Source organism: Alligator sinensis, unplaced genomic scaffold (genome assembly GCF_000455745.1).
Source record: "Alligator sinensis unplaced genomic scaffold, ASM45574v1 scaffold288_1, whole genome shotgun sequence".
NCBI lineage: Eukaryota > Metazoa > Chordata > Crocodylia > Alligatoridae > Alligator > Alligator sinensis.
Genome location: NW_005841876.1, coordinates 1318527 through 1346162, shown reverse-complemented (window position 1 = coordinate 1346162; position 27636 = coordinate 1318527). Strand labels below are relative to the sequence as shown.

The following is a 27636-nucleotide window of genomic DNA, read 5'->3' as shown; positions in this document are numbered from 1 at the left end:
GAAAATAACTTAGCACGCTGGCTGCACCATTTTAAATAATCATCACTTTTTTTTTAAAGGCAGTAAATAAGATTTAAATGGAGTATATTACATTTAAGACTCATGTTTTCAGCCTAGTCTATATAATGAGAGAGGATACTAAGGTAGAAATTAAAGAAAAAAAATCTAGACAGGTGTCAGGAAATATTTTTTCACCTGAGAATCATAAACGTTGGAAGAGGAAATCAAGTAGGGTTAATGAGGCTAACACACAGTGGGCCAAAGAACATAAAATTAGATGGCATCATGGGTGGATGACAAAAAGGAAGCAATTTGTAATTATCCAGAAGGCAGGAATGCTTCTGATGTCTTTGTACGGAGACATGCACATATGCAGAGTAATATTCTCCTCAGCTACATCTGTGCAAGTAGACTACCAAGAGCACAATGGAGAGAGTTTAGTCTTTAGCTTTTGGGTGTATGGGGAGAAAGGGTTATCCTATCCTGAACCAGTAGAATATTCATGTTCTAAAATTGCCATATCCACTTGCAGAGTTACACAAGGACCTGTGACAGTTAGGATGCAATCCTGCAAAGGTTGAAAGAGAAAATATCATAGATCAAATAGGTTTCTATAAGGATATGGCTTGGTACTACATGACATTTTGATTAAGAAACTAGACTGCTACAAAATCAATGTGACATTCACATTAAACGGATTAAAAACTGGCTAACTGAATAGGTCTCAAAAGGTAATGGCAAATGGGGAATCATAATCGGGCAGGAGATTTTTGGGGTAACCTACATTGACTGGGTCTTGGTCCTATGCTGTTTTACAATTTAATTAGTGGTAGAAAATAAAACAATCCCTGATAATGTTTGCAAATGACTAAAGGATGTTCCTAAAGGTAGGAAATAATGAAGACAACAGGACAATGCTATAGAGCTTTCCAATTGCTTACTAAGCTGGCACAGGCAAACAATATGCATTTTTTTACAGTGAAATGTAAGGGTATAAATCTAGGAACAAAGACCGTTGGCCACATTTAAAGTTGAGGGACACAGTGATTCTGAAATCTATCACCCCCAAATAGTTAAGTTGAATGTGAGCTCCAAGCATGACACTGACTACAGGGATTAATGTGACCCTTGGATGCATATACAGGGTAATATTGAAGAGAAGGGGTATTATGCAGCACCTCCTTTTTGACTCCAGAATTATGCTAAGAGACTACTGTTCCAAGTTCTGGTGCTCACACTTGAAGAACAATGCTGATAAACTGGAGGGACTTCAGAAAAGAGCCCCAAAAGTGGTTAAGGGACAAGAACAAGTAGTTAGCTGTGCTGTCTGAAGTCAGGAAGAAGGCAGGTAGATTTGCATCTTACAGAATAACTAAATCAGAGCTATGTATAGCATAAGTGTTTGCAAATGCAAACTTACTTCATCAGATGCTGTGAAAGGATATAAGGCAGAAGTCAGCATTTCTAACAGCGAGAGACTCAAACTATTTAGTTTATCAAAGAGAAAGTCAGAAATTTCCTAGCAGAGGGCTTCTCAGCCTAGCTGAAATGGTAAACAGTATCTAATTGCAGGAAGTTAAAGGTAGCCAGATTTAAACTGTTGTTTAGGGACTTGCACAAAGTGGAATGGCATTGCACTTAGGTGCCTAAAAGATGGAGTAGTATCTGGTCCTAAAAGGTAATATCTGCCTTGTATCTGCAGTTCAGAATGCCACAATCTTGATTTTAAATGCTTCTGGGGAAAAACAAACCTAGTAACAGCAAAAGTAACTCTGAGTGGAACTTGAACCTGAACTTGAAAAAAATAATACATAACAATCTGAAAAAGAGAATGTATGTATATGTCAAGCGTCATCTCCAAAAAGGCATTTAGGCAGCTAACTCCCATTTTGGAGGTGACCTTAAGTCACTCAGGGTTATCTGAGGTTATAAATCTTTTTGGCTGTCATGAAATTCCAACTCCTATAACCATTAACATAAAACCACTTTGTCAGCACACTCATGCTGAGTTCTCATTAATTGTTACCTTGAATGTTAAATCCAGTCTATGCTACCACTTGCTTCCCTTTTCGTGTAGTGCCTGACCTTAAGCCTGTCTAAATACATGGGAGCCTTTCCACTGATTTCAATACATGTTTTGTTATCAGGGCTGTAAGAAGAAATTAAAAAGCTACCTTAAAAACTTGAATGCCCTAAATGTCCATTAATTGGGGGTAGGGTGGAGGAGAGGCGTATGGTCAAACACATTTCAGAGAAGAATTTCTTAGTAAAAATTCCACTTAAAATTTGATACCAGATGTGGCCATTTCATCACAGTTAATATTTACAGCATAGTTAAGCAAGAAAATAACCGGTGCCATGGAGCATAGATATTTGGATTCAAAACAATTGTTCACATGTTTTTAATAAATAGACTGGAGCTTGTAATCTAGAACAGGGGTTCCCAAAGTTTTTATGCTGTGGCCCAGCAAACCGCAGCCCAGAAGTGGCCACAGCCCAGCAGTCACAGAAGACCACAGTCAGAATTTCTGGCCAGAAGACAGGTAAGGATACCCCCACCCACTGGGCGGCGGGGGCGCAAACCTTGCACTACCACGGGCCCTGAAGAAGTAGCCGCAGCCTCTCTGCTTGGATCTGGGGGGCTGTGGTTTGCTGGTCTGCGGCCACTTCCAGTCCAGCGGCCGACCATGCTGCGGACTGGCAGCCAACCCACCATGGCCCAGGAATTTAGAACCCCAATCTAGAAAACTGAGTATTATAGACAAGAGAGAAATGTTTGGAAGAACTAGCAAAATTAGTTGAATTATCATCATCTTCCTAATTTAAGAAGGTTTTCCCTTTAGTCATTTAAGCAGGTAACAACTCCAGGCAGAGTCCTCGTTGCAGAAATTGAATCCTTAAATATAAACAAATGCCAGATAGACCATCTTCCATTAATGGCTGGTCAGGACACTATGCTTCATGCTTGCAGATACAGACTTGGCATGAAGATGTAACTTCTATTGACTACAGTAGTATAACCATGGTGGGGTTACTGAGGCAGTAGCCCCAGGTACCACTTGGGTGAGAGGGGGAAGAAGGGTGAAAAAATAGCAGCTGCTACTGGAGCCATGTAGTCCAAAACTTTCAGGGTGGTACAGTGACAGCTGGAAGTTGCTTCACAGCTGCCCAAGGCACTCAGATGACTTGTTACACCTCTGCTTGTCTACTTGAAATGCATTATTCCTTGAGAAATAACAACCACCTGGTTCAGATAGTGACTGTATATCTACTAAATATTATAAGGATGATGTGAACATTGTTTAGGAGACAACTTGTTCATCACTGAAATAAACTGAAGGCTATGGCTGTAATCTTCAATGTAATATATGAGCTATGTTCAAGCCCCCTCAGGAACCTACAGTAACGTTAGGTAATGCTCTTCCTCCTGAGGACAATGGGATTCTTAGGCAAAAAACAGAACAAGCTGACAGCACGAGGGAATTTTTTTCTGGTGGCTCCATGATTTCCCTTTCTCAATATATTAGAATGACTACAAACCCTATCTCCTTGAGGACAATAGCAACATTTAACAATGTCATCATCCTCATAAATCTTTTTTTCTCACATATTGGAAGAAGAAGGGAGCCAGACATCAATATCAGTTAAACTACATGCTGGACTTGAACAGTTCTGTAAAATACCCAGATATCAAGTTGAGGAGCCTGACATAAATTTATAACAACAAATTCATATTAAAAAGAAACCGTCCCTTCATTAGAACAAATGCAAGCATGTATTGCAGCCCCCAATGCTTCACAAGTTTATTTAGATAATTTCCCTTGAAAATATTTCAGAGATGGGCACCTGTATATAGTGCAATGTTAACACGTCATACTTCTTTCCAGTCTGATTATTCAAAGGGATGAGTGTGGTTCCTTGAAATCTTAGGACACAGAAAACTCCTAAGCGCTCCCTTCCCTATGCCTTATATTTAAAGAAAAATCTTATTAGTGTCTTGTGTAAAAGTTTTCAAAAGGCAGCAGCATTAAAGGTTTAGTAGATAGAGTAGAAGTGCCATATCTTGCCAGAGAAATCAAAGCTGTTGCAATGGCTGGGGAGGGAGGGAGGGGTGAATAGGGAGCGGAAAGAAAACGGCAAAAGAGCATGCTGGTGGAAAGCTCAAATGGTCGGCGAAGCATGAACTCTCCTTCTTCCTGGAAATGGTACAGAAGTGATGTCCACTGTCCTCTGCTCATCTCCACTGCTTTGAACTTACAAGAGGAGAGGATTTTTGTCTCCATACCTCCTTCTTTTGACCACTCTGGGTGGGTGAATGCCCTCTAAGGTGGGGGAGGAGGGGGGAGTTGACTGGAAGAGACATGGAGTCCTATTTCCTTTCTTTGAAGAGAAAGTAGAGAATGAAACAGAAGCCAGTGGAAATCAGTTTCAGAGCTTTTCAGTGGGGAGTAGGTGATGAAAATGAATTGAAGACCAGTCATGTTATATGCTCCGTCTGAGCTCCCTAGCAGCAGTCCCCTTGATATAAAGGATAATCTCTCCTAATACTGAAAAATGATAAAGGAAGCTACCATGGAGAACATTTGTAATTCCCTTGCATTTTTGTGTTCGTTTTAATGTGGAATTTACAGATCTATTTTTATTGCTTATTTTTAATCTCCCCATTTTAAAAAGCGATACTGGCACATTGGTTTGCATCAGAATAGAATGATGACGTTGTATATTTATCAGGAAACTGCTTCTGCATTGTAATGAACTGCAATTACACCTTGCTTTCGGACGTTATGATTGCAGCATGTGACCTAGTTGTTGCCTGTGCTTACTCTTGTGCTTTAATGAAGAGGCAGAACTAATCAGCCCCTTAGGGCACCTACACAAGTTACATTTTTTTGCATGATTGGGCTCTTGACAGTGCTCTAGAACCATGATTTAACAAATGTGCATGGCTTCAGAGTGCTTTTAAAATGGCCAATTGCAAAAAAAATTAGCTCTGGCCAAATGAGGTACTAGGTTAAAATGAGGCTGAAGTTGGTTTCTTATTCTCAGTTGCTTATTGCTGGTTCTCTATTCCTTATTCCCAGTTCCTTATTCCCAGTTCCCCGTTCCTTTTTCAAAGCCAAACTAGACCTAATAAAAACCTGTTATTAATGAATTACGTATCCTAAAGAGACAGAATTTCATTAGCTATGCATATGTACTAATTAATATGTAAAATAATATCACACATCAAGTACAGACAAAGGTCAGATTAGGATGGGATTATGGGGCAAAATACTTCTTGGGCCACCCCATATTTCATGGCGATGCCACTGGGGGACTGTCCCAAAGAATCCTGACCACAGTCCCACCCAGCCCAATAACTGAAATCCTTCTTGGGCCACCCCATGGCATATCTCTGTGCCACCAGAGGACTCTCATGGACATCTTTGACTAGAGACTTGCCTGGCCCAAAACGCGGTTTTGCCGTGCCCAGCCTCTATCTGACAGCCCCCCAGCAACTGTACTAAGGACAATGGCTTGAATAAGGAACTCTTTTAGGGCTGGGATTAGAAATGGAAATCCTTCTTGGGCACCCCACACTATGACTCTGTGGCACCAGTGGACTCCCCCGGACATCCCTGACCAGAGTTTTGTCCGATCCAGAGCGCAGTTTCTTCATGCCATGCCCACTGCACTAAGTATACTGGCTCGAATAAGGAATTTCTTTTGGACCGCAATTGGTAGAGTCCCTGGATGGCAACTGTGGGCGAGACTCCCTTCCCAAGTGACTTGGCTAGGAGGGAGCTCCCCAGGTTGGTTTGCCTCTGACTGTGACTGTGATCCATTTTGAGCTACAGTTAAAAGTTAATAGTTAAGGTTTTGCTTAGGGAGTACCACTGTTCCCCTTTTCCCTTGTAATAAACTTGTTTTAATTTAACATTTGCTAGTGAGTAATCAGGTTCCTTTAAATTACAACACCCAGCTTTAAGTTACTTTATCAAGCTTCTGGGTGGTGGTTGGACGTAAATGTGAAATGCTGTTGAAAAATCCCTTGGGGCCCCTATATACATGCTCTGGGGTGCAGAGAACGTACTTTAAATAGAATGGCTCTGAGAACCACTCTAATTAGAGTGCCCACAAGGTCACATGTATTCAGCATCCCACGCTTCAAAACAGTGGTGGGGGTATTTTAACAAAGCTGGTTTGAAGTTCTTTAGTTAAAGTGTTGCTGCTGCCATTTGAAACACCGGCACAGTGAATACACACGACACAGAGGCTACTGGAGTGTGCTAATTAGTACACTTCAGCAGACTGGCAGCAGACTTGATTAATCAATTAATTGAGTCTGCTCTGATACATGCTAAATACCACACGTCAGAGCAGAGGTCTGTCCCCGGTGCCCTATATTTGCATGCAGCCATTCATCCTGCCATCCAGTGTCTGGTGGAACAGCAACATAAAAGTTTTAATGGTTGGGTGTCAGCTGGCAGGTTTACACTCAACAAGCTAGCATTACATTGAGCAGGGACATGCACAGATTTCTTCAGGAGGCTCCTTGGTAGTGAGGACATGTTCTCAGATGATTCCATGAGGGTTTTGCCCCATGAACCCAGCAGAGGGGCAGCTCCTTATTGGTAGCAATGTAAACAGCAAATGCGGATGACGACTAAATTGGTGTCTGGCATGGCCAAAATGTTCTTTGGACCAGACAAAAACATGCATGGGTAGAAAATAGTGAGATTAAATCAAAACCAGAGTCCCAGTTAAACAGGACACAAGAAAATAGGCAACTGGACAAGGACAATATTTATAAGGGCTTGTGTACAAATACTAGAAATTTATAAAAGAATATGGGAAAACTAGAATGTGTAGTACTAAATGGTGATATAGACATAATAGACATGTTGCAAATGTAGTGGAAGAGTACAAATTACATAGGAATGATGCAGTAAATGAGATAGGATGGCAATGATTATTAGGACTGTGTGAAATGTCACCAGCTGTTTCATTTTGACACTGTTTCGATTTGTTTCGAGCTCAAAACAGCGAAATTGAAATGAAACGAAGGGCTTCGAAACAGCCTTGAAACAAAACAAGGGCAGTTGAAATATTTTGAAAGTTTTGAAACATCTTGAAGCTCAAGCTGTGTTTGCCTGCAGAGAAACAGCAAGTAAGGAGAGGGAGGGGGAAAAGTGGGAAAGAGGTGGGAAGGACTGCTTTCATATTGACTGTGCAGCAGGCCAGTGACTGTGATCCTTCTCTGAGGTCCCTTGCAATCCCAGTGCTGTGGGGGAGGGATGGAAAAACAGCATAAAAGGTCGCATTGTTTGAACTGGCCTGCTTTCTGCCTTTAGTCTGTCAGTTACTGAGCTATCTTCCAGCAGCTTAGGAGCATTAGACAATGAAGGCTAGTACTATCATTGATTTGAATGATTTCCTACTTGCTAGCCTAGCAAGTGGAATTCCACAATACCTTTTGCTTTCTTCTAGACCCTTTTATTTTATTATTATAGTCATTGATTTATTCGTTTCAATTTTATAATTGTATTGGATATTACACTATAGAATTTGTATAGGAAGGGAGATGCATTTATATTTTATTTCTATATATTTATACCTTGCTGCATATACATACATTATCAAATTTATATAGGAAGAGAGATAAAATATAAATGTATTTCTATACATTTATACCTTTTAGCATATTACAGATATTATAGAATTTATATAAGAACACAGATACATTTATATATTTTTATAAAAACAAGGCACTATGAAACACACCATGAAGCATGGTGGAAAGGCATTTGGCAAACCTTCAGGGAGGGGCAGCAGAGGAGGCTCCACTGCCATTTCACTTCCCATGCTGAGCCTTCTAGTGCCAGCTGGAGCTGGATCTGGATCTGGATCTGAGTGCCCAGAGGTAGTAAGGGAAATTCTGGGGAAGGAGGGGGACTCAGCTGAGCTTGTTCTCTGCACCCTTCAAGTTTCCCCTAGATCCAGGTCTCCTTCCCCAGAAGGCATTTCAGAGGAGGCTGAGGTGGAGGTTGCAAAGGCAAGTGGTTCAGATGAGTCTGCTCCTCCTGTTGCTGTGCCTCTGGCCGCTGAGCAGGGGGAAATTGCAGCATACACATATGCAGCTGCACCCCAGAAGTGAGCAGGTAGCGTGGTCTGGGCTCATTTTGAGCTGGCAGATGATCCCACATTCTCGTCTGTGAAAAGTGGTTTGTAAATTCCCTTTCAGGATCAGGCCTGAGAGATTAGAGACAGGTGGTGTTCTGTTGTTGTCTTTAATAGATTTTTGGTGTGCACTCATTCTGGTGCGCAGTTGTTGCTTGGTGTTTCCACATATTTTCCATCAGGGCACCAAGAGATATGTATTGTATTAGGAAGATATCTCCAGTATGGAGATACTGTTGGCAGGTTTTGCGTGTCTTGTCATGGCATGGCCTGGATCCATTCAGTGTGTTTTGGGTTGTAGGAAGTTGGCTTCTGCTGATGAGGTTAGCGAGGTTCAGTGCTTGTTTGAATTTACAAATCGCTTTTCATAGATGAGCCTATGAACTGCACTTCATCAACCTCCTAGGCACTAGGTACAGAAACTCATGGACTCAATATAGACATTGGAATTCTGACACACTACAACCTGCCGGACATCCTGACTGCCCAGGCACCTCTGCACTTTTACCTGCACTGCTACATCCCCTTTCTCCCCCCACCTGCCACCCCAGGTTGTCCCTCACCCCTGATGCCTCCATTTCCATTTTCACTGACCAGCTTTCTTGCCTGCATTGAATGCCAGCCTCTCACTTCTTTACTATTCCTTCCATCCAGAAACAGCACACAGACACACCAACTGCAGGTGCTCACTCAGCCTAACAAAAGGTTTTTCAATCCAAAACCTTGCTAAGATATATTTCTGTAACTATTCAGTTGGTCTGTTAAAAGATACCAGATTAGATTGACCCAAAGGACCTTGTCTGCCAGTCCCATGTCCCAACACCCCTAGCACCTGACCGGAAGGATGGAGGGCCCTGGGAACATGTAAGCCCCAGGGCTAGGCCTGGAAGGGAGAGTTCTGTGGCAGCTGCTGGAGAAGAAGCTGCTGCAGTAGAGGAAAGAAAGGCTCTGTCACAGTTTGGCTGCCTGAGATGTGGCTGGTGCTATTGTGCAGCTGCTCACCAAGTTCTTATTTTACATGATGTCATTTAAAGTGGTGGACCAGACTGAGACTATAGGGAAGAAGGCCTCATTGGGGCACACTACTGTGTCATGTAGAGACCCCAGTGCCAGTGAGGGCATGCCTTAACACACACACACACACTGTCTCACCCATGTGATGAGTTTTGCTTGTCAACAGCCTGAGGTGCAGTTTCCCAGAAACCCCTGCACCTATCTCCTTGAAAGCTGGCAGGCTTCATGGCCTCAGCAGGGGCTACCGTGCCTGCAGTTTTCAACCCCTCTGTGTGTTAACATACACATGTGACATGAGTTTTGCTTTCAAGATGTTGAGGCACAGTTTCCCAGAAACCCCTGCACCTATCTCCTTGAAACTTGGCAGACTTCATGGCCTCATAAGGGGCTACCAGCACTGAAAGTTTCATCTGAATCAGGCAAGAAATGACAAAGGTATAGGTAGCTTCACACCTCCTCATTATAGCCTATGGGTGAAACATCAAAACTGCGTTGAAACAGTGAACCAGTTTCGACAAAACAGAATGGAATAGTGGTTTTGAAACAAAACGAAAGTCGAAACAAAACACTGTACCATTGAGACATTGAAATGGAAGTCAAAATGAAACAATGTTGTTTCACACAGCCCTAATGATTATGTTCTGGAGTTACCAATGAAATTATCAGGACACTGTTTTAAAACAAATACACTTGCCCTGTTTCTTATACTCCTCCTCTAAAGCATCATCCACTTGCCATTGTTAGAGAAAGGATATTGGGCTAGATTGTTCTTCAGTCTGATTTGAATAAGGCAATTCTCATTTTCTTATGTTTTAAACATCATAACTTTGTGTTGCAATAATCAAGAGATTTTTTTTCAGCCTCAGGAAGAGGACTGAAGAGAGAACTGATCTGTGGCTAGGTGGTTACAGCACTGGGCTGGGATGTAAGAGATTCAGGTTCAAACTTTTTCAGGGGGTGGGGCCAGAACCTGGCTCTTCTGCTTCCTGGACAAGTGCCCTAACCATGGAGTAATTGGGACTAAACCATGGGAAGGTTATCCAGCTCTCCCCTCAGCTTCTAACACCTGCTGTTTGTGGGCTTTTGTTGGATAGAATTGTATCCCTGTGTAGCATACAGTTCATGCTCCATGCCAATGTGGCTACGTACATGTCCCTACTTCATGGGCAACGGAATCACAAACTGCATAAGTGCCAAGAATGCCACTTACATAGCTGGAAAAGTGTTATTTGGGTGGGTAAGCTGAAACACAGTTTTGCCCCAATTGTGCTTGCTGCTTTGTTAGTAGAAAGGGAATAGAGGAGTTGGACCTCTTCCATCCCCTTCACCCCATTGAGCACCTGCAAAAACAGCTGGGCCTAATCTGGCCTCATGTTTGTAGTTTTATAAAGGATGAACTTAAATTTCCCTAGTCAGTTTTTGAAACATATGTCATTTAAGATTCCTAATTTTAATTCACAAATATTTGGGTCATTTCCAGCAGATCTTATCTTGGCTGCTGGTTCAAGGAAGATCTGCAGGCTTCCCATGCTCTGAATCCCCAAAGACTATTCCCAGTTCTGAAATGGGACAAGGCATTCTATTCTGCACACCCCTGGGTCTATGACTTAGCCTAGATCTTTATTAGGAATGATGCTGACGATCTCAATTCTCAGGCTCAAGGACATCCCTGATGTTCCCTGGTATGTCTGGGGGATGGGGGTGAAGAGTGGGGAAGCAGGAGTCTGTAACCAGCTGTCTGAATGTCAATTCTCTTGGGTGAAAGCTTTGTAAGGATGTAGCTGAAATGCAATGGCTCTTTTTTTTATTTGCTGGGCATTCTGAGGGTACATCTAGTCAAGCCATGCAGACTGAAGTCTGTATAAAGCTGGGAACCCTTGGTAAGAGTCAAGGTGAAGGTGAGAAAGTGTAAGTGCAAGGAAAGGAAAGCATCTTACCAACATAGGAGAGATCGAAAGAGGTCTTATAATGCTTTCAGTAACTAAAGAATAACTAGAAAATCAGAAGACTAGTCTGGAAACCCTGTGTCCCTATCTTCTACAGTTACACAAGAATATTAACTCAAAACTGGAAAAGCTTTAATTTCTAGTGAATGTCGAAGTCTGTGGCTGCGGGAACTTGGGAAGGTACTACGAGTCCTGAGAGCTGGGACTACTTTAGGACAGAAGGTGAAAAGCTATTTTGCCTGAATGCTTTTTCTGACAAGAAGCTCCAGAACTCTCAGCTGAAGAACAAGTTTCTTTTCAATTTTATGGCTTCCTCAGCAGGTCAGCCATTGCAGTGAATAGGTCAGGCTCCCGCAGAGCCAGAAGCAATGGCCTTCTGGGGATTGTACAGCTCAGGCAGCTATGGAATGTTATCTATTAAGCTAAATTTTCCAGATCAGGCACTAGCAGCTGACATTCAAGTTCCAGGAAACTGCTTGAAGGAAATTTTCATGACCTGCAGATGCACATGAAACTGGGGTACAGGACAAAACACACAGAACAATTAGAGAGGTGAGTTTACTTGTCTAATGTAGAAAGAAAAAAAAGAGGTATTAGACAAAACCCAGGCATAAGTAAACATACACTCCTCCCCATCCTTTCACTCTACCTGAAATATCTTCTTCAGATGATGTAGTAGTCAGCAATATGACCCATAACAAAAATTGTGAATCTTTAGCAGCCATATGAAAGGTGTTACCTGGTAGCTGGAAAACATTTAGTGGCAGCACCAGCCATTGGTGATGTAACTATCTTAAGCAAGAAAGGTTCTTTAAGTAGATGTGATATTATATCTTTTATTAGAGCAGCTGAGTTGTTGGAAAAAAGTTCTCAGCAAGCTTTTGGGTGCAGACACCCTTCTACAGGCATAGGGAGTCTCTGTAACGTATTTACTGTTTAAGGACTATCAAAAACTTTTAAGGACTATCAAAATCAGACCCATTTCTTATTTCCATGAGTAAATTTCACTTTCTTATTTCAGTGAGAGCATTCATATGATGCAAAATAAACATTGTAGGATCAGGCCTCTAATTTTTATGAGAACAAATCATGATCGCTGAGATATCCTACTGAACATACATCTTTCATCATGTCTATTACCAGTGACTTTTCCTTAGTTTCTCTTAACACTCCTGTCATACAAAAACATAATGCAACATGTGAATTTCAACAATACCATTGATGATGGAGTATGGAATGTGTTGCAAAAATAATGCATAGAGGGAAAAAAGTTTTTACAATTCACACGGAGAAAAGTCCTATGTTCTAATATAGAAGCTACTCTGTTACACAACAGATGTAAAAAATGTGTACCTGTTTGCCTTAGGCAGACTATCCAGAGCAGAGCATGAAGTTCATTTATGGGGTGGGGTGGAAGTTAATATGGAAATAAAATTGTTAAGAGAAAAATAAATCATTACCACTGCTTTATTGTTTCCTGGGCTGTAATGATTATCCTCAGTGATCAAAAGGTGCAGCTGATTTTTTTCCCTTTATATTTACTAAGGGAAAATTTATATCTACATACTTACAGCTCAGAGTTTAACTAAACTTTAAACAAAGGCCTTCTGTCTTGAGATGCAGATAATGGCTACTCACATGAAGACAAAATGATGTATGTAAACTGGCAAATTTCAATTGGAATGATTTTTTTTCTGGTAGAAAATGCTCTGTTCACGAAAAGAAAAAAACAAACAAACCTGAACTGAGAAAACTGAAATAATAGCTCCTTGGCTGCCAACTGGAAAGCCCTCACCAGTTTTGAAACTCCAGAAGTTTTGTTTCAGTTTATTTGAAGCTGATTATTTTTCAGAATTTCTGCCCCAGAACAAGATTGGATGTTTTTATTTTTCATTCTGAATCACCCTGAAATTTTCCATGGAATGGAAATCCGATTTTCTGGCACGTTTACTACTAATAAACCTCTAGGTGTGTGTACATAACTATTTTTACATTTACATAATGTGCCCATAAAAAGGTAGGTGATTTTAATATAAATAACATAACCCCCCTGCTGTAGTTTGTCTGCCAGTCAGTACAAATGAGCACAAAAGCAAATCTGATTAGTCTCCCAATTGCTACATAATCTGTAATAGTAAAAGAAAGCACATAGATAAAAGATCAAAAAGAAATTGAGGTCCACATTGACATTTTTTAAATTCTTAGCACTTGAGACGGTGAAAGTCAATGAGTGCCAATGAACTGTGTGCACATTTATAATGAGTGCATATTTACTCATTTCACTCTCTACATCCTCCCTTTCCTCTTATCATTCTTCATGACTCAAGAGGATGGGCTGTTTAGCAATTTCAGCCTCCAAGTAAGATTCTCTACCAGCCTCCATCCTTGCAAATGAAGTGGAAGAGATCATTTAGCAGTTACCAACATTATTCCTGAGACAACCAGAAAGGTTTGCACCATACAATATGCTTCCTTCCTCCATGACCTTATTACACTACCTCCATCAGCTATTGGATACAATTTTTAAAAAGTTACCTTCATAGTTTCATAGTTTCTAGGGTCGGAAGGGACCTGGGCAGATCATCTAGTCCGACCCACTGCCATGGCAGGAAAGAGTACTGGGGTCAAACAACCCCAGCAAGATGGTCATCTAACCTCCTCTTAAAAACCCCCAGGGTGGGAGCCTGCACCACCTCACTTGGAAGCTGGTTCCAGACCCTAGCCGCCCTGACTGTGAAGTAGCGCCTCCTGATGTCCAACTTAAACCTTCCCTCCGCCAGCTTGTGACCGTTATTCCTGGTCACTCCTGGCGGCGCTCGGGGGAACAGGGACTCCCCCAGTGCCTGTTGATCCCCCCTGACTAGTTTATAGCAGGCCACAAGATCCCCCCTCAGCCTTCTCTTCTGGAGGCTGAACAGGTTCAGGTCCCGTAACCTTTCCTCATAGGACCTGCCCTGCTGTCCCTTGATCATGCGAGTGGCCCTCCTCTGGACCCTCTCGATGCTGTCTACATCCCTCTTAAAGTGCGGCTCCCAGAACTGGACGCAGTACTCCAGCTGCGGCCTGACCAGTGCCGCATAGAGGGGGAGGATCACCTCCTCGGTCCTGCTTGAAATGCATCTGTGGATGCACGACAAGGTACAGTTGGCCTTCCTAGCCGCCTCCCCACACTGCCGAGCCATGTTCATCTTGGAGTCAATAATGACTCCAAGATCCTTTTCCACCTCCGTGCTGACAAGAGGGGAGTTCCCCAGCCTGTAGGTATGGTGCCGGTTGTTCCTCCCCAGGTGCATCACCTTGCAGTTGTCTGTGTTGAACCCCATCCTGTTCTCCTCCGCCCATCCTTGTAGCCTGTCAAGGTCCGACTGTAGCCTGTTGCTCCCTTCTATTGTGCCCACATCCCCCCACATCTTGGTGTCATCAGCAAATTTGAACAGGGTGCTTTGCACCCCCTCATCCAAATCACTGATGAAGATGTTGAACAGGGCGGGCCCGAGGACCGAGCCCTGCGGGACCCCACTGCCCATGTCCTTCCAGGCCGAGAAGGACCCATCCACTACCACCCTCTGGGTGCAGCTCTCTAGCCAGTTGGCGACCCATTGGACTGTGTGGGTGTCTACGCCACAGTCCCCCAGTTTCCTAATGAGAACGGGGTGAGAGACAGTGTCGAAAGCCTTCCGGAAGTCCAGGAAGACTATATCCACTGCTACCCCTGCATCCAATGATTTAGTGACCTGATCGTAGAAGGCCACCAGGTTGGTCTGACATGACCTGCCGCTGATGAACCCGTGCTGGTTGCCCCTGAGCATGCATTTCCCTGCTGGCCCCTCCTGGATGTGTGCCAGAATAATTTTCTCGAACAGCTTGCCCAGGATCGAGGTAAGACTGACTGGCCTATAGTTTCCTGGGTCCTCCTTCCTCCCCTTGATAAACATCTAGATACATTGCAACAGTGCCTTTTCTTTATGAGGGAGAAAGCATGTTCAGAAGTCTTATCTCAACTTCAGAAGCACATTTCTTCCCTGAGGTAGAAGGGAATGTAAAAGGCAAACTGCCTTCATAGATAGCTTCACTGGCAAACAAGCAACAAAGTCAGGAAAAGTCTTCAACTATTAAATTCACTTTGAGTTCAACAGGATCTCAGTGAATTGCAAACAGACTATACTATGGTAAAGAGAAAGAATCCAGTAAAATAACATTCTTAAATATTAAATTAAGATATTTACAGTGAAACCAAATATTTACTGACAACTGATTAAGCTGTATTGTACTTTTAACCCACACATAAGTAACTTTTTTGGTCTAAGGACATAGGCAGACAAGGTTCCTTGGGTGAATTTGATATCTTTTATTAGACCAACTCAAATGGTCGGAGAATAGTTATTAAGCAAGCTTTCGGGTTCAAAAACCTGTCGTCAGGCTAAGGAAGCTTCAGCAGTTGGTGTGTGCTCTTCCTGGATGGAATGAAAAGTAAAGAAGCCAGGGGCTGGGCGGGGCTGGGGAGTCAGTTGCCAGGCAGATTATAATGTATCAAAAATCCAATGTCTATGTTTAGCAGTTTACAGTAGTCAGCAACCTTTTACAGCAGTGTGCTGGAATGATCTGGTTTGGATCCAAGGTAGACTGGTGCTAGGACCAGGCAAGTACTGCTGCCACTCCCTCTCCCTGATGCCAGTTTTCCTGGCTGCAGCATGGCCCCACTGCCCATTCACCCTGGTGCAGAATGGCACAGCATGGTATGGGAAAAGCCCCAGCTGCCAAACGTCACTGAGGCCTCCTATCACTAAACACTGCCAAAGCCCCAGCTCCGTGGGCTGGATCCAATGATTTTGTGGGCTATATAGGTTGTTGACCACATATTTCAATGTCTTTTCCTGTGGTTCACTTGTACACTACTCTATCCAGTTCAACAGGGCCAAGAAATCTTTTTGGTCTAGCCTTTTTTTTCAAACGTTATTCATACCAAGACCTAAATCTGTGGTGGCATATCACCTTACACACAGAAGTGTCAGAAGTTTTCTGCTTTATTTCATGGTGACACAGGCATAAAGTGATACATGTTTAAAACAGGCAGTCTGAATAACTTTGCAGTACTTCTTCTGAAGAAGGGTCTTTCTTCTGTGACAATAATGAAGCACTAGCACCACATAATTCTTTCCACAGGTGACTTCTTTTAAATTTAGTGTAGCAGCAAATAATCCTTTAAACAATTGTTCTGCAACTTGTTAGAGCTGCAAGCCAGGAAACTCTGCGGCGGGCTGGTGTTCTGATCTGCTCACTGCATCTTTTCCCTGATACCACTTCTCTCTGTCCCCACCTACTGTGAGCAATGGGTGGCAAACAACCCTACAGCTGAAATCCCCTGCTTCCACAAACTGGATGCAGTGGCTCTGTGGGCCAGATTTGGTGTTTCAGCAGACAGTATCTTGCCAACCCCTGCTTTAAACAGTAAACTTGCATGTGCTCAAACGAAATCTGTCAGCACTTCTCAGCTCAATTCTCCAAAGGTTTACATTAAACATGCTCCTGAGATGTTCCAGGTTGAAGGACTGTCTGTAATGGTTGCTCTCAGCTACTGTGGGCTATGCACCAGGATGTACAGACTATCTTCCCCATGAGCCATTTGCATTTCCATGTTCCCACTGCCTTTGCAGCAGTGCAAAGGACAATGTGATACGAATTTAATGCACAGACTATATTAAGATAACAGTCCTATGTGGGTTAGGGATTAGCTATGGCAAGAGAAACTGGGTTTGGACTCAATTGGTTATAAAGTGCCACGCTGCCCTACCTTCTGTCTGAATGAAGCAAGGAATTGCAGGAAGAAAAAGGAAGGTTTTGTAGTGAAAGTGATTGTATGATACCTTGGAGAACTAGGTTCTATCCCTGACACTGGCCCAGAGTTCACATTTTATGCTGTAAATCAGATTTTCATAGTTGCCTACTTCTCAGTTTCATAAAATTATGAAAAATCCAGGCTGAAAGGGATCTCAGAAGTCATCTAGTGCAAATTCTTGCTCAGGGACAGATCACCTGCTCAACTATCCTAGACAAATGTTTGTCGGATTTCCTCTTAAAAACTTCCCATGATGGAATTTCCAAAACCTCTTTAGTAGCCTATTCCAATAATGTTTAACCACCCTCATGATGAGAAAGTTCTTCCTAATATCCAATCTAAGCTTGACTTGCTGCAGTTTGTGACAATTGCTTCTTCTCTCCCCTGTGGCCACAGACAATCCTTCATATAAGTACACTTCAGGTATTTAAAGACTATTATCAGTTTCCCCGCTCAGCTTTCTCTTTTACAGATTAAAAAATCCCAGTTATTTTATTCTTTCTTCATAAATCAGGTTTCCTAGATCTCTAATAATATTTGTTCCTCTCTGATGGACTGTATCTAATTTGTCCACATCTTTCTTGAAGTGCAGTGCCCATAACTGGACACAGTACTCCACGTTAGTCCTCACCACTGCTGAACGGAGCAGAAAGATCAATTCCCTTGATTTACGTGTCATACTGCTATTAATTATTGGCCTTTTACAACCAGAGCACACTATTGGTTCATATTCAGATTATGGTCCACATTGATATGGACCTTTTTCTGTAATAATGCAGCCTAATCAGTCATTCTCCAGTCTATACATATGACTGTTCTGTCCCAAGTGCAAAACTTCTCCTTGCTGAATTTCATTAAATTAATTTTGGATCATTTCTTCAGTTAATCAAGGTCATTCCGAATCCTAGCCATACCCTACCGAGTGAGTTCAACCCCATCCAAATTGGTGTTATCTGCAAATTTGCATCTGTAAGTGTGCACTCAATTCCAAATCATTTTCTGGATACTCACCCTGAGTCCCTGGGAAACGATTTGCTGAAGTGCTTGGGACTCTTAGTTATAACTGAAGTCAGTGGCAGCCATATGTTAGGAACATATAAATTGCTATAAATATACTGAGTGTACCATACCAACACATCACCTTCTAGGTATTTCAAGATGGACATTAAAATGAGGGGGCATTTAACTTTAGTTTCTCTTTAGCTCCCCATCTGTGAAAGGCAGTATTGCCACCTCAAGTGTGTCATGAAAGTAAATCAGTTCAGGCTGGTATTATGTTGATAAACGTCACTACAAAGCCCATAAACAAATTAACAATTCTATTTTCAAAACAGGGGCTGAATAATGTGTAATTAAGAAAAATCAGAACTGTACACCAAGCAAGAAGGATAAGACAAAATACTGAACATTGTTGGGCACTAGTTAAACCTGGGGTCTTCTGGGAAAAACAGTATTTGTTCATTTATTTAAAAACTGTGTCAGAATGCATATAGGCAAGTAAATTGAATTAAGGTTTCACAGGCAACCAAAATGTATTTCCTAGCTCTTGAGAGCTTGAGTCTGCAACCCTAGTGTTCCTGTAAACTAATCTGTTTATGCCATATGTGTACAGACACACAATTATGCATACAATGTTTGCATTTGTAACTTCATCTAGGATCTTTAGGAAATAAAACTAAATATGAAAAGTATTTTCTTCTAGAAGCTTAATTTTCAAAGCATTCCTGACTGAACTTTTATTCAGAACAAATATGAAAATTGGTGGGTTGGCAGAAAAGGGAATGTTTGTGAGAGAGTGTAGATCTTTTTCTTTTTCACATGACATCACACCCTTTACTTAACAATAGGTAGATTATTTCTTCCTTGAATGGTTATCATCTTGTATTACAAGTTCAGCATTTGTTTTTTGGACAATATAAAATAATGTCTTTTATAGTTCAGTTTTTCATCTGATGCAAACTGTCTGTGATGAATGTGTGTGTATGGACCTAATCCTAAATATGTGCACAAGGCATCAGTGGCAGAAAATTAAAGAATCTTTATTCCCATAGCAATTCACAGACCATTAAATCTCTCTGCGATGTGAATGCTAGTTGAAGCTAGTTTCTTTATGGACAACAAGGGTGTGATCCACAGAGGATGCATCTACCCATGCAATTAATGTGCCTGAATTTAATGCACAGTAAATTTAGGTGCATTAAACTGCACCTGGGAATGCCTCTACATGTACGCCCATGTTGGGAGCAAATTTGCTACTCACAGGAACGGTTAAGTCCAGGGCTGCTCCTGCCCTGCTCTGCCCCCTGCAGCAGCCAGGGGGAGCTCTAGTCTCTAGCTGCAGCTGCTCTGGTGACAGCCCAGGACTGGCAGGGGGCTCGGGGAATCAGCCTCAAGGTGACAGGGTGCACTGGGGGGCAGCCTTAGGATGTCAGGGTGCTTCAGGGTGAGGCTCAAACTGGCAGGGGACACTCTCCTGGGAGCCTGTGGCCAGTGCACCCTAGATGCTTGCTCCTTGCCCTTCCCCCAGCAGCGGCAGCCAGGGCACCATGTCCACAAGATGCTTGCTCACTACCTCCTCCTCCAACAACAGACCCGCCCCTGACTCCAATGCCCACCACCAATAAAGCACTCTCTTCCCCATGAAACTCTTTACACAAGTGCATTGGCAACAGTTGAGGGAGGAGAGGGCAGTGGGGTGGAGGTGCCTACAGCGCAGATCCCAGGGAGAGGCACCTGGCACTCCGGCCTCCACTGACACCACTGTGGGTGCAGACGCTGTGGTGAGCCTAGTGGGCTGGGGATGGCTCAGGGGTGAGGGCAAGCACTGTCCAGCCCGCTAAGCACACTCCCCCTCCTCTTCCATGGGGGTGTGACTAGCAGGGCCTGAGTTGGGAGATGGCCCAGCTGTGACCACCTCCTGTTCAGGGGCCACAAGGTTGCTGGGTGAGCAGTGGGCAGCAGCTCAGGCTGCTGGTGAACCAGGCTTAGGAGAAGAGGCAGGGGGCTCTGGTAGCTGCAGGCAGCGCTTTAGCTCCCATGAAGGCTGTGAGCTGGGCTGTGCCCTGTGTACATCACCAGCACCCCAGCCTGCCAGAGGCAGCTCCCTCCCTTCAGCTGCCTGCAGCAGCATTGTGAGGCACAGCTCCCTGAGACAGGTGCAATCTTGCAGCTTCCCAGCACCCCGCACCCCTGCGCCTGTGCACCCACTGCCCACATTCACCCTTCTGCTACTTCCACGGAGTTGTGCCCCATGCAAAATGCCCCAGCCACACTGTGCGGGGTGTGGCACAGAGCTGGCCCCCTGGCCAGGAGGAGGAGGAGGGAAGCAGCAGCTGAAATAGCAGAGCAGCCATGCCCCCCTCCTCCCTTTTTCTCTCACTGCTGGGTGGTCAGAGCTGCCTCACTTCCCCATGGCACCAAGCAAGGCACAGAGGCAGCAGCCCAGCATGGAGGGCAGATGGGATGGGACAGGGCAGTGGAACAACATCTCTCACCCACCTCCATGCTCATGCCCAGGCTGGGAGAAGGAGAATGAAGCTGTGGCGAGGTGTGGGGCTTGTGCTGGCTGTGCTGCTGCTCAGCCAGGAGCCAGGTGATGTGTGTGATGCAATGAGCACCAGTGGAGGGGCAATTCCCTTGCTGCTGGGGGCAGAGTGGGGCTGATCACCTGGGGTAGAGGCCCCCCTTCCACAGAACCCTTTTGTGCCAGTGTCCCAAGCTCCTCACTGCACTGGGTGACTGGAAAGCTCTGGGGAGGTGCTAAGAGATGCCCCAAGTTGTTTTAATCCTTATGTTGCAATTTACTGCTGTGAGAGGTAAGGCTGTTACCCCAGACAGACAAGTTCTCAGTTCTTCTGCTGAGCCATCTAAAATTGTCTTTCTATGATCTCATTTTGACAAAGAAATGAAGCACAATTTATTTTAAATAAGTACAAAATATAAGACTGTTTCCCAAATGTGCTCGTATTTGGCATCAGATAGAGCCTAAGAGAGAGAGACAGAGTAGATATATCCTAAGTCATGCTATCATTCAATATTTACTGCTGCCATGGTCTTTTATTGCTGTGGCCTTTATTATCCAAGGCATGTTCATCTTCGTATCTAAGCAATGTCTGCTCCACACCCCAGGGCCAGTGTTATTGTCTCTGGGATAGAGTGGAGGTGAGTTGTCCAGGGGGTGGTGGGTGGGGAGGGGTGACGTGGGCGGAACAACAATGGTGTCATAGTTCTGGACTTGTCTATATGAAACTTCCTTCATTTACATGGCCTGACACTTGTGTGCAATAACTCTTGCTCCTATATACAGTTGCAAGGGTTCTTACCCTTTCATATAACATAGATGTATATATATGACAGGATCCTAATTCCCCTGTTAGGAGTCTTTAAGTGTCAGGGCATTGCTGCTTCTGACAACCTACTGTTGCAAACCTGAGAGGAAGGTATTTCTGCCTATTGAGACCTTCTGCACAGTTCCTTCATTTAACTTCTCTCTCTCTTCAGGTTTTTTTTCCATTAGAGCTAGGTAGGAGGACCCAGACCTCCTCTCAGTGCTGTAGCAAGGTGGGGGGTGAGTGGGGTGACTGCTGCAGCACCGAAGAGAAGGGGTGCCAATAGGTGCTGCCCAGCTGGGGCGGGGTATGAGACACAGCCACAAGTGGCTCATTTGGTGGGGGGCGTGGGGATGGGGGAAAGGCAGTTCCTGCTACTGTGTGGACTCCTGGGCAAATATGGGGGGGCATGTACCCCCCAGATCTGTGCGTGAGGCAAGGGTGGGCTGCCACAGTGGAATTTGCCCCAGGCAACATACTTCATTGCTATGGCAATGCCTCCTCATCTGGGTACCTAGTCCAGGCCCTGTCTAGTTATGGGGATATCTGCTTTGTATAACTCTTCTCAAATGCCATCCCTAAACAACCACATGGGCCCTCCTCCTACTGCCGGTTATTGAGGATCCCACATGTAGCCTTTGAGTTATTGCAGGACATCTCAAATAGCCTTAACAATTTCTGTCTCTGCCTCCACTGTCACCAGTCTCCCTCCAGATGTAGGCCAGGGTGTCAAATGCATGTCTTGCGGAACCATGTTGTATTGTCTGCGGGGTTGATAGAGGGGCTGGGAATTCAGGGGTGGAGCCTGCTGCAAAAACCCTGGGCACAGAGCCGTAGCAAGTCCAGAGTGGCAGGACCTGGCAGGTCTGCAGGGGGTTGCCATGTTTGCAAGTAGAAGGTGCGAGGTTTATTGCAAGTGAGTTCTTTCTTCCTGGCTCCTTTCTTACATAGCCCTAAGCAGACAGAGCCCAAAGTGGGTGGGGCTACAAGCTGTAAAGGGCCATCAACCTAATGTTACTCAAGCACCTGTGCAAAAGGTAGAGGGGACATGCACTTAATGGCAAATGGGAAAATATGAGCCATGTTTGCAAGTAGAAGGTGCGAGGTTTATTGCAAGTGAGTTCTTTCTTCCTGGCTCCTTTCTTACATAGCCCTAAGCAGACAGAGCCCAAAGTGGGTGGGGCTACAAGCTGTAAAGGGCCATCAACCTAATGTTACTCAAGCACCTGTGCAAAAGGTAGAGGGGACATGCACTTAATGGCATATGGGAAAATATGCCCCTCTTTCTCTCCCTTCCTGCCACAGCAGATTCTGAGGCCCTTCTTTAAAAAAATGAAGATGAACTTGGGCTGATTTTTTTTAAATGGCCTACTATTGCTTTGACAAGTAAAACGGGAATACTGCAAGTCTGTACAAGTCATGTGGTCTGCTGCAAGAACCAAACTCTAGAGCACCTTGTCAAAGAACATTTTACTGAAAATGCTAGTTTTTAAAGCTTTGGAATTATTTTTGGGTAAAATGTTACATAGATAAGCACTCTCCTTTGACAAGCATCTTAACTGCTTCATGTTTGATTAAAATATTATTTTAATTTCTAAGAAAAGGTAAGACATTTTACTCACAGCTTGGACTCTTCCAGTTAACAGTGTAGTCAGCATCAATAGCAGCAGAACCTGCACCGTCATCCTGTAGAAAGTAAAACAAAGCATTAAGCATTTTTGTTTTCAAGCACTTGTGACTAAAAAGTATTGAAACATAGTCCTGGAACCCCTCTACTACCCTTTACACCAAACTTCCTACTTGTAGTAATAGTAGGACAATGGAGTAATCTGTCCAGGGAAGCTGTGCAATCTCCTTCACTGGAAATTTTCAAGAAGAGCCCAAATAAGCATTTGCTTGGGATGGTTTAGGAATAGTGCATCCTGTGCAAGGGGTTGAACTAAGTGATTCTTGAAGTCCCTTTCAATCCTATGATTTTCAAGTTGTATCACCCACCATGAAATAATTCACCCATCATTCAGTCTCCCTTGACATTCTCATTAACAAGCTAAGGGCATAAAGACTTGATGAAAGTACTGTAAGGTGGATTCATAACTGACTGGATCATTGTGCTCAATGACTAGGCATCAATAGCTCAATGTCTAATTGGGAGGAAGTATGAAGTGGGGTTCCCCAAGGGTCTGTCCTGGGCCTGGTATTCTTAGAATCATAGAAAATTAGGGTTGGAAGGGACCTCAGGAGGACTATTTAATATCTTCATTAATTATTTAAATGATTGAATTGAGTGCAAGCTTAGCAAATATGAAGGTGACACCAAGTTGGGTGGAGTTGAGAACACTGTAGGGCAGAGAGAAGATATAGAATGACCTGGATAGACTAGAGAAATAGTTTGCAATCAACTAGGTGAAATGCAAGAAGGACAAGTGCAAAGTACAAATAATTACATGTACAAATAAAGACTGGGGAATGACTGGTGACAGTATTGCATAGTAGGACCTGGGGGTTGCAGTAGATCTTAGCTGACTATGAGCCAACAGTGTACTCTCATTGCAAATAAAAAGCCAACATCCAACTATGCTGTATTAACACGAGTATTGTCACCTGGAAATTAAGGGAAGTGATTCTTCCATAATATTCAGCACTGGTGAGGCTTCACCTGGAAGACTGTGTTCAGTTTTGTGCTCCACACTTTAGGGTGCCAAGTGTTGAAAACAGAACCTCTGAGACCCAGCATTAGACATGAGTTAATTATTCAGTAACCCCAGAGTTACCATGAGTGCATATGTAAATGTTCAGGAACATGTAGAATGCAGAGGGCTTGTACTTTATAACACCAGTTAACCCATAATGTACAGCCCATAACACCAGACAATAAAAGGGTGAGAAGGCTTCAGCCTCCATATAGGGGCTGGAAAAACTATTAGAGAAACCTGTTGTTAAGAGAGCCATGACCTCTGAATGAATAGATCATGTCAGGCTGAGTGAAGTTCAAAGGCGAACATTATGTAATGAACTGTTACTGATCAAATTTTTGTTTGTAGAGCAGCAGGAACTCCATTATAACTGGCTTATAAAAAGGATGTCTGGAAGGAAGAGGAAAGGCAGATAACTAAGGAGGCCTGTTAGACCAGGGGTGGGCAAAATATGGTCTGCAGCCTGGATTTGGCCCACCGGGCACTTTCATCCAGCCTGTGGGCACCCACCAACTAATTGTACCCTGCCCAGCCTGCTCACCTCACTCCTACCCTCATGTGCAAAAGGGCATGGCCAGCCAGCTCGCAGCTTCTGGGTGGGGCTGCTGCTCCCACTGCTGCAGCTGCTGACAGACCTGCTTGGCTTCCCTTGCATCCTGCTCAATCCAAGCACTAGGTAGGGAAGCGGCAGGGGTGGGAGCTGCAGCTGGGTGGGAACATGAAGCATAGGGCTGTGGCCTCGTGGCAGTGTGGAGCCCTTGCCCACGGAGGCGGTGGGAATGTGGAGCTCAGGTGGGCAGGGTGTGGGTGTGAAGGAGGGTGGGGGCATGTGGGGACCACCCATACACTCCTCCCCCTCCCCAATGCACAGCCCTTGCCGTCTGGCAGCAGCAGCAGCAGCAGCAGCAGCAGGCATGAGGTGCTTGGGGAGCTTGTGGCCTGAGCAGGCACTGCTACCTGGTGGCACACAGCTCCAGCCAGCACTACACATGGCGGCAAGGAATGCAGCTTGGCTGGCCCATCTCTATCATGCAGGGCTCTGTGCGGTACATGTGCAGCTCCTGTACTTTAGCGCCACTGGAGGAATCCCATGTGATGGAGCTGGCTGCCTTTGCTGCCCCCTGCCATGCAGGTCCCTGGATTGTGCTGGGAAGCAGGAGGCGAGCCTCCCCTCCACTTCTGGTGGAGTCCCAGGACCTGCACGACAGGGGGCAGGGAAGGTAGCCAGCTTCATCGCGCGGGGTTTCTTTCTGTGGCATGCAAGTGAGGGAGCTGCTCATGCATCGTGTGGAGCTCTGAGTGATAGAGGCAGGCCAGCCAGGCTGTGCTCCTAGCCCTCACATGCAGCTCTGGCTGAAGCCGTGTGCTGCCGGGTGGCAGCACCTGTGCGGGCCACAAGCGCCCCAAGTGCTCGCCACCTGCTCCTGCTGCTGCTGCCAGTGGCAGGGGCTGTACGCCATGGGGAGGAGAGTGTGGGGGGTCCCCACACCCCCCACCCTTCCTCACACCCCACAAATGCCATGCACCCACATCCTGCCCCCCACATATACACCACAAAATACCTTATTGCCCCCTTACACACACAGCCACACCCTCCCCACACATCCTCCACACCCCACCATATGCACGCACCCACCCCCAACCACACCTCCCACTCTCCACCCCACATCCCCACACACAATATACAAGAGTAAGACTTTATTTTTGAGCTATTATGCAACCACCCCTATACACAGTATGCAAACTCAAATCATGACAAAAATATTTTTGTAATAAAATTAAAATGTATTATAGTAGGTATTTGACTTTTAGCATATGCTTTGGTTTTTTTTCTGTTTCCAAGATGGCAACCCTCCCCTCCCAAAAGGAGTACTTCTGGGGGGCAAGGGGAGGGATTTCTGGTAGCAAAGGTCAAGGGTTAGGGGTGGGATGGCACCTGCCAAGATGGTGACCAGGGGACAGGGCACCTCGCAAGGGACAGGGCCCTCAACAGCTTGCCAAAACTCATTAAGCGGCCCTCTAGTCAAAATAATTTCTTGCCCCTGTGTTATACCCTCTCTGGTATCCGCAGCCCCCAAGGCTCTTCTGTGGGGTCCTTGAAACGTTTTTCAGGAGATGCAAAGCTCTGACAAAGCAAGTTGCTGTGTCATAGAATGGCTATGTACAGACAATCAAAAAGCCTGAGGCTGAATTGATTCAGTCTTTGCAGGATAGTCTAACTGCAGAGATTAAACTGAGAAACAACTGGACACACATTCACTTTTGATTCAGGTAATGCAGCCATATTCCTGCAGTGGTTCATGCCAGAAACCAGGGGGTGCTACAGCATGGCTCCAGCATGGGCTATAACCAGCATGGGCTGTGTGTTCATTCCCTCTTCCTGCTGCACCCATGGTGTCTGGGATTTGCAGTCCAGAATTAGAACAACAGGACCCTGCAGGGTTGCTCACCACTTCCTCTTCCTGCTTCTAGGCGCCCCTGGGATTTGTAGTCCAGTTGCAGCTAGCACTAACTTTCAGTAAGTTTAGCAGGGCAGGTCAGCTCTGTACTCAGGGGAGGGGGGTTTAACGAGGGGAAAAGAGATTTTATCCCCCCTCCCTGGCCCCAGACCCTAGCCAGGGTGGGGGGGGGGGGGAGCCCCTATGGCTTCCCCCTCCCTCCAACATTTTTCTGTTGGATCAGACAGCACAGCCCAGCCCAGGGCTGGAAAGCATGCTGGGATGTTGGGGGACTCTGATTTAACTTGAACTAGGAAGGGGTCTCGCACAGAAGTTTCATAAACTGGTTGGATGAGTTATGTCTGGTACTACATCCAACCAGGTTCACTTAAAACCAGTTTCAGCCATTTTGAAACTAGTTTATGTGCACTGAACTTCTGTTCTGCTACAGATGTAAACCAATTTCCGATGTCATCAACCAGTTCATGTGTAACTTCTGCCCCTATTCAATGTGGTTTGCTTGGAAACTTCCAAATATAAGGAGAAGCATGCTGCCAGGACTGGAAAGACATCCAGACCACTCTTTTTCACATCCTTATAGCGATGAAGGAATGGGTGATACCGAACCATCTGATTCGGGGGGGATTCATTCACACATGCGAAACAGAAAGACTGCCTGCCAAAAAAAGGCTAGGAAAGCCAGGGAATTCTTGCTACGCGATTGTACACCAGGCTCTCTAATCCAACGGACTTTCTTTCCGGGTATGCTCCGGGAAGATTGCTCTCCAGTCTGGCAGATGAGATGTACATCACTCAGTTCAGACACCACTGGCCAGTGGCATCAGTACCGCACCTCATAGCCCAGGGGTGTCAATCCCCCCCTCCTTGTGGGCCGGGCGGGTCCGGCTAGAGGACTGGGCAGTGGGCATCAGGGTTCACGCCGGTGCTCCCACGGGGCGCTGAGCCCCAGAGTTTGGTGGCGGGCGCCGCTCACCCTACTCCCAAATCCCCGGCTCCTCTGCCCGCCGCAGAGGCTAGATCCAGCCGTGGGGCGGTAGTTTTGACAGCCCTGCCCCAAGGACCCGCTTGCTTCCAGTGCCTGGAAACAAGGCACACGGGCACGGGCCCCGCAGGGTGATCGGCACCCCGGCTGCCTGCAGGGGCATCGCCCCGCGCCCGCGCCCGCGCCCCGCACTCACCCTCCCGCTGCCTCCGCCGAGC

At 45.0% G+C, this 27636-nt stretch overlaps 1 protein-coding gene across 2 annotated transcripts in view; it reads right to left on the bottom strand.

Moving 5' to 3' along the window:
- COL4A2 (collagen type IV alpha 2 chain) overlaps positions 1 to 27630 on the bottom strand; it is a 225864-nt gene extending 198234 nt beyond the window's left edge. For both annotated transcript variants that reach the window (XR_003092498.1, XM_006017230.1), the window contains exons 1-2: positions 27615 to 27630; positions 22907 to 22970 (exon numbers count right to left, since the gene is read on the bottom strand). Coding sequence is in view for 1 of the 2 variants with exons in the window: in XM_006017230.1 (XP_006017292.1) it covers positions 22907 to 22969 (63 nt within the window). In the remaining variant the exon portion in view is untranslated. The remainder of the gene's footprint in view (positions 1 to 22906; positions 22971 to 27614) is intronic.
- Positions 27631 to 27636: the final 6 nt, after the last annotated feature.